The sequence below is a fragment of the Sander lucioperca genome, chromosome 24 (genome assembly GCF_008315115.2).
Source record: "Sander lucioperca isolate FBNREF2018 chromosome 24, SLUC_FBN_1.2, whole genome shotgun sequence".
Taxonomy (NCBI): Eukaryota; Metazoa; Chordata; class Actinopteri; order Perciformes; family Percidae; genus Sander; species Sander lucioperca.
The window spans coordinates 10,184,613-10,198,687 of NC_050196.1; the positions used below are offsets into that span (position 1 = coordinate 10,184,613).

The window sequence follows — 14,075 nt, forward strand, 5'->3', positions numbered from 1 at the left end:
TGGCCTGGTTCTTCAAGTGGAAGAAATGTCACACAGGGCACAGAGCACAGAGCTCCAAGTAACAAGGCCCTGTGGGACATGGAGGGGCATGGTATACCTGCCAGAGTGAGTAATACTCTTCACCAGTATACGTGTGTGTGTGTGTGTGTGTGTAGGCAGAGGAGGAAACAAAACATCTGTGCATGTAAGCTCGTAGCCTGATCTGCTCTCACTGCAGCGACTGTCTCTACTTTTACCCTCATGTCACACACTTAGCTTATTATGCTGTGACACTGTAATGAAGTGAAAATTATTTATTTGGGGGAAAAGTGTCAAAGCTTAGAAACTCCCCTTTCCACACACACACACACACACACACACACACACACACACACACACACACACACACACACTCAAGTGTCAAACCGAAGTGTCAAGTTGCAGTTCTACTGGGGATAATGCGCTAGTCTATTTCTTGGCCGTGCACAGTTTGTGAGGTTGCCAGGAAACCAGTGGAGACTCAAAGTCACTGCATCTGGCCAAGAAATAATAAGACAGAATAAGATAATTAATTCAATTCAATTTTATTTATAGTATCAAATCATAACAAGAGTTATCTCAAGACACTTTACAGATAGAGTAGGTCTACCACACTCTATAATTTACAAAGACCCAACAATTCTATAATTCCCCCAAGAGCAAGCATTTAGTACGACAGTGGCGAGGAAAAACTCCTTTTAGGAAGAAACCTCGGGTGGTGAGGAAAACTTCCTTTTAGGGAGAAACCTCAGACAGACCCAGGCTCTTGGTAGGCGGTGTCTGACGGTGCCGGTTGGGGGTGTGATGAACAGTGGCAATAATAGTCACAATAAAGATAATGGAGCAATGACCAGAAATAGTAGTTAGACCAACTTTACTTTTTACACTTTACTATTTGTAGGAATTAAACAAATTAAATATAAAGTGTTAATCAGTGAGCTTTAGAGGTGCTGGTAGGCACATTGTTTAACATTTCAAGACTATATAGGGACACATCAGCTCCTCTCACCGGTAACATTGGTGTTTTCTAATTTGGCTGAAATCAAAAGTTGATACCATTGCGTGACCAAAATATGAACAACTTCTCATGATTCAAGAAGACCATGGTTAGGCTAATTCTGGCAGTATTTTAAGAGCCACCCCTTGTGCCTTGGTTTTTCTTTTCTCTCTAATGTCGTTGCTTTGATCACAGTAAAATAAGTAAATGGCTACACTATGGGCAGAGCCTCCTAGGCAAAGGAGACACACAGTAAAGGATTGTTAATTTGCCTTGAAGCACATTGGAAGAAAAAGAATCCGGTTTTCTTAGAGACGTTAAATGTGTCAGTTTTACTAAGCAAACTTGCCTGTAGTTTCCATTGGACTAAACCTCCACTGAAATAGCCAATAGACACATGCAGCTGAGTCTTTACATGTTTAGTTGTATTCTAGAAACATGTTGACAGGTTAAATTCCTCACACCGCAGCATATATCAGGTATCGTTTATTGGTAATGACCAATACTGTTTGAGTCAAAATTAGGAGTGTAAAATGTATTCACAATTTGCATGATCATAAAATGCGGCCTGCATCTGTTACAATAAACAATAAATCCATTTCTGTACCAGCTGTTTGTGTGATTGAAGCCAAAAGTGCACTAAGGTCAAACAACAATCAGGACATAGGTTTCTTTTCTTTAAAGTGTTTCTCAATGTACTCCTGATTTCTCCTGATTTCTAAATCTCTCCTGATTTAGTCTATTTTACTCTAAAATGAGGCCGGGAAGGAGATATATTGATTGTTGCTTCAAGGTTTTACAGGAGACGGCAGAGTTATGGCGGTTGGGGCTGCAGCGGCTCCCCGCCAGGAAAAAGGGATCAGGGCATCGTCAGCAATCTATGCCATTGCTCCATAAACAAAGTGAGCCGGGTGGCGTTTTCTGCAAACAAATATAGCTCTTTCACTCTCTCCACACACACACACACACACACACACACACACACACAGACTCTGTCCTAGCTTTTGAAAAGTGCTGTGGGTGGTTTATTGATCAATCTCTGAGGTCAATGCGTGTGCGAGTGTGTATGTGTGTGTGTGTGTATGGGGCAGGCAGTATTTATCTGTGCTGATGTTAGAAGAATAGAGAAGAGGGGACAGCTCAAGCTCAATCTTTAAACAAGACATGTAGAGAAGGCAAGCGACCATGTTGGAAGCAAATGTCATTCACTTTAAGAAGCATTGTCCCCTGGGACCTTGAACCTCCTACATTTGTTTCTTTTAAATTCTATTTGTGAGTAACGACATGTAGGAGTCGGTATGCGAACCCTGCTCTTAATGTTGCACTTCCTACACTGTAAAAAAAAATAAAAAAAATGCTGCCAGTGAACATAATCCAGGCAGCAAGAACTGTATCTCTCACACACACACACACACAGCACAGGGAAATCACATTACCGTAAATGTGGTTTTATTAATAATAATAACAGTATCTCTTTTAATGAACATTGCAGATACATAATAGAAAATAAATCAGAAACAGGAGAGACGTCTCAAGAGTCGTGAAAGTGCCTGGAATAATTCTGTGCTATATATTGTCATTGTTATTCTTCATCATCATCATCATCTTTATCACCAAAGCCACATCGCCAGAAATGTTCAGTTCATCATGAAACAAAAATGTGTATTGGCCCACTTATAAAATAATATATTCACATAGCTTCCCAAAGCAGGAGCCCCGACGCAAAACTCTTGTCAAAATCTCATCGATTCTACGTGTTCACCTCCAGTCAGGATTAGTATTTCTACTTTGAGAGGCCTTGTGAATAATGACCATTGGTTTCATGACTATGGCTCGATTGTCTTCATCTTAATCACGTTATTGTTTTGATTATATTTACACAATGCTATGTCATAGAGCACAACAAACTCCTCTATTTAGACATGGTGCTCTTGAACATAATGCATATCTTACTTTTCATAGGGGGAAAGGTCTGATTAAGGTGGATAAAAACAGGCCTGGCTCTAACAAACTATTGGTTGATTGAAAGATCTCGACCGTTCCTCCAAAATGCAAATTTGTCAGCATAAAGCAAACACTTTGAAACTTAAAAAACAACAACACAGGCCTGTTCTGAAATATTTTGTAAAAGTAAAATTAAAAAGCAACAACTGAAGATTGCAAGAGGATAAAGGAAAAAAAAAAAAACACGCTTCATTTATTGTTTACGAGTTCATCACTTTGCATATTTTATGGCACTAAATGAAACATCTCTACGTTATGAGATGCTGCAGGTATTTTAGTATGAGGTTAGTTTATTGAAAAACAAATAACAAGTACACGGGCCGCCTTCACAGGTCTGAGTGGATATGTGAGAATAGCTCATTTCGTGTGATTTGATGAAATAGTACCAGTCATGAAGGAAGCTTTCCTCAGAGGAATAAAAGGACAATTTTGTGAATGAGAATGGTTCACTGTAGTTTGCTTTGGTCTAACTTGCTCTAAGTAGCATTTCTATAGTATAGTTACATATACTCCAAGATTTAATTAGAATTTTAAAATACATTCTTTTCTCTCTTAAGCATTAATTACATCTTATTTGGAAGGGTTTCATTCTAAAAGGCTATTGGTGTTGAGGAGAATACGCCCCATGATACTGGTCAGTAGGTCAAAAATATAATTGATTTTATCCATTAAAATGTTAATTTTTAATATTAATAACTAAACATGAATAACTTTATCATCAAGTCAGCGACTGTTTAAAGGTATTTGAGACTCATTTTGGACTCATTGTGGTCGCTATATTCCTAGGTCCCGTCACAGCAGCAGTGCCGACTTAGAGTGTTCAGAACCAAGATGTGAAAGCCTTACTTTATTTATCGAAAAGCACAACTCAACTGACAAATCATTTCCGCTGACAAGGGGAATGGCAAACAAATAACAGAGCTGTCATTTAAGAGGAAATGAATAACAGAGATACTTGTTTAGCCCTGGACAGCCTTGTTTGGTCCGTCAGAGGAAACCAGGTAGAATAAATGCTTCAGGTGACACTGGATGTCATGGCTTTCCTCTCCTCCATCTGTACTGACATCATCGAAAGCGTAGCTCCGTCTTTGTTAAATCAACTGTGAATCGCTGCGATGCCTGTGAAATCAACAAACATAAAAAGCCAGCTGAGCTGCAATCCGTGGTTTGTATGAAATGTCAAAACTCCTCTTTTTAATAATGAAAACAAACTTTTTTTTCTCTTGCAATATAAGGGTAAGACATTTAGTGAATGACCTAATGATTTTTGTGAGCTGTGCAGTTCCACATAACAAAACATTGTTCTTTTTTATTATGTTTCCCCAATTCCTTCCATCATTTTATAGGTATAACATCTCAAAGCAAATATCCCTCAGTTACAAAAATAGACTTTTTCTTTTTTCATAAAATAATACACATAATTAATTTTTCGGTGATATAATCATCTGTTAAGGTAAATAGCAAGGCTGTTATTTTTTAAAGTAAATGTTATCGTGAGAGAAACAGAGATTTGTGAAGCCTAGCACCAAATTATTCATATCCCATTTCACAGATATGACTTTTCCGAAAGCATTCGAATATGATCGATTTGTGAAACCCATCTTTTCCCTGCTCTCTGGACTCCTTTTTTTGCATATTCAGGTTGGGTCCAGATTTTCAACCCTTTACAGCAGCCGGTGGAGCTGAAACTCCGGGAAATCCAAAACCAAATCATTCTCATCTCCCGAAGGCTGCGGCTTTAACCCTGCCTTCCCGGAAAAATCCCAAAGCTTTACTACTACACCAGCCAACAAATTAAGATAAAGGTAACAACGGTTTATCCAAAACTTCTCACAGGCCATTGCTTCACTTTTGTACAAACTGAAACGAAACAAAACAAAAAGAGAGTCCCAACTGATGATAAAACATAAGAAGAAACAAGTCCCAAACACTGATGCTACAAAGAATTAGAAAAAACTTATGTACAGGACCCTGTATTCCTTGACTTTCTGGGTAAATAATCATAGGTGTTGGCTTGTGTTACGTGAGTGTTTATACAGGCATAAAAAAGTTCTCCTTGTTTCTTTTTGTTGTTGTTCAGTGTCAATAAAAGCTCTTATTGGACCAAAACAAAAACATCTGCCACCACCTCCATCCCCAATGTGTCCAGTGTGTCCTTCCTGTCCTCCCCCTGATGTTTCCTGGTGCAAATTCAACAGCAGCAAGTACTTCAGTGCCATTCAGGTCCATCTGGCTCCGGTGCATTCAGGGTCCAAGTGCCAGTGGTGAGTCCTCCCTGCGACGGACATCATATAGATCCACAGTCTATCCCGCTCGGCACCGTCTCTGTCACCAGATGACGCTGGAAATACTGGTCTCTCTGGGCAGCAGAGGCAGCATGGCGTTGTTGCCGTGGGCCTCCTCCAGACTTTGCTGGCGCGGCGACTTGGACTGCGGCCGCTGTCCGTTGATGAGCGTCATGGGGATGTTGCAGTAGGTGTGCTGGCTGCCTAGCGTGGAGAGCGTGGAGAGCGGTGGGAGTGGTGGGAGCGTACCGCCGGGCGGCAGGTCGTAGTCGTAGCTACGGTAATAATGTTTCTGCCTCATCTGGGTGTGGCAAGAGTTGTGGAAGGTGGAGCGCAAGTCCGGGTGTGCCGTCGCCATGGCGGTGGAGGTGGCTGCCGCCATGGAGATGGCCGAGACGGTCTGGAGCTCACCGAAGGGGCCTTGCTCGCTGACGTCCAGCACCTGCTCGTGAGAGATGCTCAGGGGCTCCATGCGCTTGAAGGGCATCTCGTAGAGCAGCTGCTTCCAGAACTTGGAGTTGAGCTTGTTGCTGGACGGCCCGCGCCACTTGATGACTGTCAGCATCTTGATGGTGTGTTTGAGGGCCTCCACTTCCTGGTAGTTCATGATGCCGCGCAGCTCGGCGCACTCGATCAGGATGACTTTGATCTCGCCGGTCACCAGCATGTTGCGCAACCTCGTCTCCAGCTCAAAGATGCTCCACCCCCTCCGCACCACATAGCTGGGTGTCATGACGATGATGAGGCGCTTGCTCTGGTCCACACAGCGTGCTACGTCCTCGATGTAGGCTGAATACACAGACAAAGATGAAGCGATAGATAACTTTGTATGAATAGCAGTACAAATGAAAAGCATATATACTCTCATGACCTTACAGAGCTTATGTTTGAGGAAAATACGAAGAAACGTATCACACCGGCTATTTGAAGAACTCTCTTGGCCTCGTAGTGACTGCTTTCCAAACTGCTCTCTTTCTTTTATCAAAATTCCAAATCCAACTAACGCTAAACGAAAAAGTGTAATTTTTAAAGAAATATTGAAGATTGAAGTGTTTAAAACAAATCTGATGATGTCTCAAATCTACAGTAAGACTAAGTTATTCCACGGCCTGGCATAAGGATATTGATCCATAAAATAAAGATAAAATAGATACTGTATTCTGACTTGAATAAACAGCTAAAGCCTCTGCAGCATTTAATAATAAGATGTACAGAATCATAGAGAAAAACAACAGGAAGGGGATCACTTGGTTCGACTATAAAATGACAGTAAACATAAAACACTCAAGCCAAACAGGATACCTACAGTATGTGAATCTTAATACCTGACGATAAAATAAGTGTGTTCACTTCCCTAATGAGCAGCTCAGCTGCTTGCGTAATAATGAATCTGATTAAGTGTTTCCCCAGGCTTGTCCCGGGTGTCAGGAGGAGGAGGAGGGGAGCGTGTGTGTGTGTGTGTGTGTGTGTGTGTGTATACAGCTAATGCCTGATTTTAGCCTTTCTTGGCATGGACAAGTACAGAGTGACTCCTCAAGCAGGTAGACAGGATTAACTGGGCTTCACTTCCCAATCTAAGTTTACAACCCTCTTAGTGGTGTTCATCTCCTCTCTGTCCTCCTCTCCATGTCTCAGAATGAACTCCTTCTTTCATGTCACACTCTGCCTGAGGCTTCACGATGAGAGAGACCAGATTAGAGTAAACTTGGATTTGAAGTCGCCCTTTACTTCGACATAACAAGTCAATCTCTTTGCTGTTTGGTAATTGGTCCTTATGCGGTAATTCGTCACAATGTGTCCCCAGAGCTAAAACTCCCCAGTAGGGTTTGAGCTTATTTAGTTTAAGTTCAAGCAATCAGGCAAAAACAAGTTTTTCTTTTATCTTATCATGAATAAAACAAATGGGAATGGATAAATGGATACTATATAATTAGCTAATGAGGCGTAGTTTCATTTTATGTTTTGAATTGATTAAACTGAAAGTAAATCTGCCCTCTTGGGGTGCTGTCTGGTAACACTTTATAGCTTTATGGATTAACTTCCTCCATTCAGAGACCTCACAAGCTTTGCAATCAAAGTAGTGCATGTGTAATAATTGATTCCTGTCTACATAAAAACAAAATCAACGCTAAATTACATGAGGCAGAAAATCACTGTTAGCCTGCTGCTCTATATAGTTTCTCTCAATTTTTAAAAAGGGAAAAGCCCATTGTGACAACTAATCAGTACATGTTGGACAGTACAAAATTAACTACATATATTAGTATTACTTTGGTATTCAGCACATTTATCATCTAACAAACACCTGAGGTGTAAAACACTTTGGAAATGTAAAGTTGCATTTAGAGTTCATTCCCTGTTCTACGAAGCTAGACTGGCATTTATGTCGGTAAATTAAAAATGTTGTGGGCATTTGCTTGCTCTAGGGGGAATTACTGGAATTGTTGGGTCTTTGTAAATTATAGAGTGTGATCTAGACCTACTCTATCTGTTAAGTGTCTTGAGATAACTCTTGTTATGATTTGATACTATAAATAAAATTGAATTGAAAATTGAATCTTTCCTCCATATTGTATGTCCGGTTTTAACAAGTAACCCACTGACTTGCAATGAGGTTGTTAATTACCAGCAGGGAAATCTCGACTTCCAACTTCCCCGCAGCAGATATTTTCTCAAATTTAGTTGCTGGCACAACCAGTAACTAGGATTTCTTCCAACAAAGCAACAGCTACAACTCAGAGGAAGATCAGAGGTTGTGACATTTTAGTTACAACTCTCCTCAGCCACCATACAACAGACTAAAAGATCATCATAGTCTCCCCCCTTAAGTCTCAAGTATTAAGACTGATTGTCTTTCTATAAATTGTGCTTACACCTGAATTTCATTTTCAGTTTTGAGGCATCATGATTCCAGGTGGAAAGCAGTCAAAGTATTTGATGTCTGATTGGGGAGACCACGTGTAGCTATAAAGTTTAGATGATACAACATGTTGATTATATTTCTGGGACTGGCTGTCTGTTTGATTAGTTTTGATGCATTCCACACATCTAATTTCCATTAGGTCATTCAGGTTAATGTAAGTGAAAAACATTTAATAATTCATGTTTTATGCAGGCGTTATAAGTTGTAACTAATGGCTTTATAAATGGTAAATAAATAATTAATGCTGTAATAATGCTATTACTGACCAGACGATTATGTTATTAATCACGTATGAAGCCTTTAGTTACAACGTATAAACCCTTACAAATTATAACTTATTATAAAGGGTCACCAAAATTATTTGACTGATTTGCTGAGAGAATCTACATCAGTGAGCGTTCAAAATCTGGGGAAAAAAGTACCTCTAAGTAGTCTTGTGTCATCCTGGAAATGATCATTGGTGAAACCTAAACATAGATATTTACATTCAAAGTATTATCAAAAGATTTGCAGAAAAGCATTTAAAAAAAAAAAAATAGTTCTGTCAATGTGGGGACATGGCTCTGGCATAAACTGTGTTTCTCCACTGGTGTTCCACTGGTAAAACGGTAATTGCGCTAACCAGTTTATTCCAGTTTAATATGGGACATGTAGCATAAAAAAGCCGAGGAAAAGCCTTTTATTTTGGTGGCAGGAGTTCAGCCAGGTTGTACCTTTGCTGCAATATGTTAAAATAGTGAATACACTAGATATATAATAAATCTAGTAGAATAGTGAGATGTTTAAAATGTTAAAAATAATCCAGCATACTGTGGAATAACAAGTTACTTATCAGCGGCTCAGGAGAAGTATTGTTGACACATGTTGAAACCCAAAATGGCCAAAATGTGTTTATCTACAGCCATGGATTATGCTTCATTATATCAACTGTTGAGATGCTAATACATTCCCAATGGGAACTAAATGTTTACACATAGACACAATGTGCCAGCGAGCCAGAATAGCGGCAGACGCACTTTAGATTCCTCTCAATCCTTGCATTTTTATGCCATTTTTCCCATATTACAACAGTCCCCGCGCATCGAGCACATAATCACAGCAAGGGATTCGGTTTATAACCTTGGCACAATGCCACTGAAGAGGAACATGATTAGTAATGGCGGTATGTGGGGGAAGACAGGCAGATGCAAGTATTCAAATGGAGGCTAATAACATAATGATATTATCAAACTCATCTGTGTGATGAGTTAATCAAAGATAAGCACGGGGCACGGTGAGACGCTCCATTAGGAATATACTGTGGCAAAACATGCATTAATATCCATGCATAAAGAGCTTTTTGATTGTACAGCTGACATCATTACAGAGCAGCATGCAGAGGTACAGTTTGTATGGAGCTGGAACAGGACATGGACTGTAATAATAGGGCTGGCTCTTTCCACCAATTATGCTTTATATGTAATTCAGCTATGATGTCTCCCACAGGCTTTACGTTGTGTAGATAATGCACTTTAAATACTGGAGTACATAAAAAGTCCAGACCTTTTCTAGTAAGTACTTTTAAGGCATAATGTATAGGTTTTCATAAGTCACTTTCACAAAGAAAGCCTGCAGGAGAGGCTGCAGGGACCGAACTCAACACATGTTACAGATTAGATGCTAAAACATTTTATGAATTCAAGAGCAAGGTAGACTGACTTCGTAAACTCCTGTGGTGGGAGAAGTATTTAGAAAGCAATGAAAACTTCCCTTCAGTAAAAAGTACAGTCGGTTAAGTATTAACTGCATAAAAGGGCTCTTCCGAGTGTTATTATAGGTACATTATATTATTGGCTTACCATAACTGATAACTGATAATTAAATGCAGGCAGCATTTTAATGTTGCATCTACTGGAGGTGGAGCACTTTTTACTTACTTTAAATACTTCTGGCTAGTTAAATCCATAACAATGCCAATAACATATTTTATAAGATGATCAAATGCTTTGTTTAATCAACCTGCAAGGTAACTCAGTATAAGGAGTATAAAGTACCATAAAAAAATAAATAAAGGACAAGTACCTCCAAATGTATTTAAGTACAGTGTGTAAATGTACTTAGTTATTCCACTACTGGTAAACTCGTAAGCAAATTCCAATGAAGTTATTTTCAGTCAAGCATGATTTATCTATTAATCTATTCACATGTACAGAATTAAAATTGCATACTTTAGATTAATTGAGCTGTTATAAAATTGTCTCTCCCTCAAAACTATCTGACTACTTTTGTCAGGCGATAATAATACTGTATATTAATTACCAATGTTTTATTTCTTTGTGTCGGATTCATGAAACATAGTTACGTGTAATCAGAGACTCTTCAACCCTGTTTCTTAATATACGGCCTCCCTGCACAGCATGCCTACTACTGCAGGGAGGAAGCATTAAAAACAAAGCCAAACTAAACTTCAGGGGTTCTTCAGAGGCGCTGCTAAGAACACTGGGATACTTTGAAGACCCAAACAGATTATTATAAGCTAAAGGTTCCTTGGATAGCCACAAGTCGAACCATTGTTTGGAGGTGCTTTTAGCAGCGGTTCCCAACCTTTTTTGTCAGAGGTTAAAAGTTTTCACGCACTCTCAATCACGGCACATGGTGTTTAGGTGTTAGAGCTGACTTTATATGTGGATATATTTTTTTGTACATTTTTTCAAGGATTTTTTTTAAGCTACTCCACAATCTTTCCAAGGTTCCCTGGCAACTGTGGAAGTACCAAAACATTGGGAAAAAAGTACCCGCAAACTGCTATCTTGTTTCCAGGCTTTACCCGAGGAAGACCATTTGTGGTCGAAACATTGTCAAGACCACGCAAATTAAAGAAGACCTGGGAAAAAGACAGCCGTGTGCAGGTACTTTTTTGCCTATTGTTACCCAACACCTGGGAAAAATGTATGGCTGTGTGTGTGTACCTCCTAACTGCAAAAGTACCCCTGGGCATACAAGTAACTCTTGTTGGGAATCACTGCTTTTAGGACTGCAACACTTAAAAGAGTGCCAACAGTTTCTTCCGTTTTTCTCATGCTAATGTGATGTCTGTGTTACCATCATTGCAACTTTGTTTTCTTATATAAGCTGGAATATGATGTGTATTTAGTGAATATATTATTGATAACAAGCAGCTTGTATTCAATTAACTATTGAAATGAAAGAAATAATGCCAAATGATGACACTTGTTTTTGCCACAACAATTTAAACTGAAGAACCCCTAAATGTCACCTTTTATATACTGATCCACTTCAGTTTAGCCAGTGGTTAGAAAAAGCTCATGTCATGATGATCACATTAAAAACAATGACGGTTTTACAGTTCTAGTTACACCACAACACAAATGCATCACAAAGAACCACAAACAAGGCATATCACCACGGCACTGACAACACGAGCAACACCAAGCGACAAAACATTCGACACAACTTGACATCGCCGTGAGAGAGAGAGCTTACTTCCTGTGGGGATCAAGTCCCTGTCTGGAATGAAGAGTTTATACCCATAATGCTTCTCCAGAACGTCGGGGAGGATCTCCAGGGCAAAGCGCTCCTCCTCTCGGGTCTCCTGGCTCCACTGGTCCGGGTCCACTTTAGTGTAGGACAGGTAAGCGTCGTAGTCCTTGTTATCTGCAGGTAGAGTGGGGGACACGGACACAGAGATGGGTGACATGTCACAGCTCCTCAGGCACACCAGCAGGGTTTATTCGCAGTCTTTAGTGTCCTCAGATCTTTTAAACCAGACCCTTTAATTCAGTTTTAGAATCTCTGCTATCAAGCAGGTGCAGAGAGAGAAAATAAATCTGTGGTCTCAGCAAACTAAATGAAATAAAGTCTGTTCCCTTGAATACATGCATCACTTCATGTATGCACATTAGGAAGCTCCCAAAACCACTTTGCTCCAATTAAAAGGTGTATATCTTTTATGATTCGGACATAATGTTTCCTGCTTTGGTCAGCAAAGTTATGCGCTGCGATACCCCAGATGCTCGCAATCTATTTTCGTACTGGTGCACAAAGAGCTATTCATTCACTGGGAGATTTCATTGAGACAGGACGCCTCCATTACACTGACCTCTGGGCACTTCTGCCCATCTGAGTGCATTTCATTACAGCTCCATCCCCACTGACGAATAATGTTAGCTAGACAGCTACTTTGCCCACTGCAGGCAAAACAAATTAGACTCCAGCCTGAGCTAAATGCCCAACATTGCCTGCTAGGCTGACGTGCGGCGTGGCCACATGAAAGCTATGATTGATGACAGATTTGAAAGGACAGGGCGGAGAGACGGAAAGTGAAGAAGTGAGGGGAGACTTTAAGGTTTCTTCTCAAGCTGGAGCACTTCACTACAATGAGTCGTGTAAATAGAAAACATGAAAATGACATCCCAGAGCTTCTGACTACTACAAGAAGGAGATAACAGCCTCCAGGTCGTGCAGTAACAACTCAACTCTGATGTTGTGCTTAAAGCGGACTGAACAACCAAACCACTTCATGAATTAGGGTGATTTGGTCCTTTACTTGGAGACTCTTTTTTGACATTGCATGACCAATGTATGGCCAAAAGAATTTGGACATTGGCCACATACTGTATTTATGTACTTTTGATCCTGGGCTGTCATGGTTTCGACTAGGCAACTTGAAACAACAATGAAACAACAATGAAATGAACAATGAAATCTTAGACAACTACAACTTTGTGCAACATTTAGATCCTTTTCTGCTTCTAAATGCCAATGCCCCTGTGCACAAAGCCAGGTCCATAAATAATTCCCAGTTTGATGTGGAATACATTGACTGGCCTGCACAGAGTCTCTATCCAACATCTTTGGGATGAATTGGAACTCCAGTTGTGAACCAGACCTTACTAATGCTCTAGTGGCTCAATAGGAGTAAATGTAGTGTCTTTTTTTTATTTGTCTGAGTGGGTTTTCATTGGAACAACTACCAAAGAAATAGTCCCTGTGCATAAAACTATCCATCTGCAAGCCAAACACCACTTCTTTTTGTAATTTTGGTGAACTGGCCTCTTCTGATTCTGATCTGCCAGTTGCGACTGTAGTTACTCAGCCACAGATCAGATCCGATGCATGTCATATTTTGGGGTCATATTCATCAGAAAGAAATAAAAATATCAGATTCTATGTAGTTATTTATTCACTAAAACCCTCATGTCTTTGCCACAAAAGAAGGGGGGAAATCAGAATTGGGACACTCTGAGTTGTGATGTGAACACAGCCTTTGAGGTAATCTCATTAGAGACACAAGCAGGCTTTGGATCTATGAGTTCTTGTTGTCATTATGATTCCAGTTCCTTTGCTTTATAGCAGCCACCTGCAGTGTGAGTGCTGTGAGGTGATGGTTTAACCCGCCAAGACATTGGAGAAGAAGGGAGCTGAGGATGAGAGAGTCAGGTCAAGGAGAGTAAAAGACCAGCTGGGTTTAAGAGGAGGGATTTTGGGATCGTACCTCACTACAGTATCCCCTTTTTGGAAGCTTTTAACATCCTCTCTATTTTACACTGTTGCCTCTCTCTGGGCCACTGTCAACAAGATTCACTGACTTCCAAATGGGTAATCTTGATATTTGGCACTCTCACATAACATAACGCTACGTAATTAATCAAACAACATGCAATTCATTTTACAACATCAGGGAGGAACATGTAAAATGATATGTAAAGGGGTGATGTAATGTAACATCATATTCACTGAGTATAACTAACTCCGAGGCTTATATTCTACTTATCTGTGACATAAATCTTAAACATTTTCCTCTAGTAGCATTTAAATGAAATCTGTGTAGGCAGATCAGGGGCTATTT

General features: G+C 40.0%; 1 protein-coding gene across 4 annotated transcripts in view; it reads right to left on the reverse strand.

The window, feature by feature from the left end:
* Positions 1-2,447: 2,447 nt before the first annotated feature.
* The window catches only part of LOC116044636 (interleukin-1 receptor accessory protein-like 1), a 281,380-nt gene continuing 269,752 nt past the window's right edge, over positions 2,448-14,075 (reverse strand). For 3 of the 4 annotated variants that reach the window (XM_031292002.2, XM_035998500.1, XM_031292003.2), the window contains 3 exons: positions 11,711-11,881; positions 8,650-8,694; positions 2,448-6,093 (listed from right to left, as the gene is read on the reverse strand). In XM_031292002.2, the coding sequence (XP_031147862.1) occupies positions 5,348-6,093; positions 8,650-8,694; positions 11,711-11,881 (962 nt within the window). In that variant the 3' untranslated portion in view covers positions 2,448-5,347. The remainder of the gene's footprint in view (positions 6,094-8,649; positions 8,695-11,710; positions 11,882-14,075) is intronic. The other variant, XM_035998501.1, reaches the window with a different exon arrangement.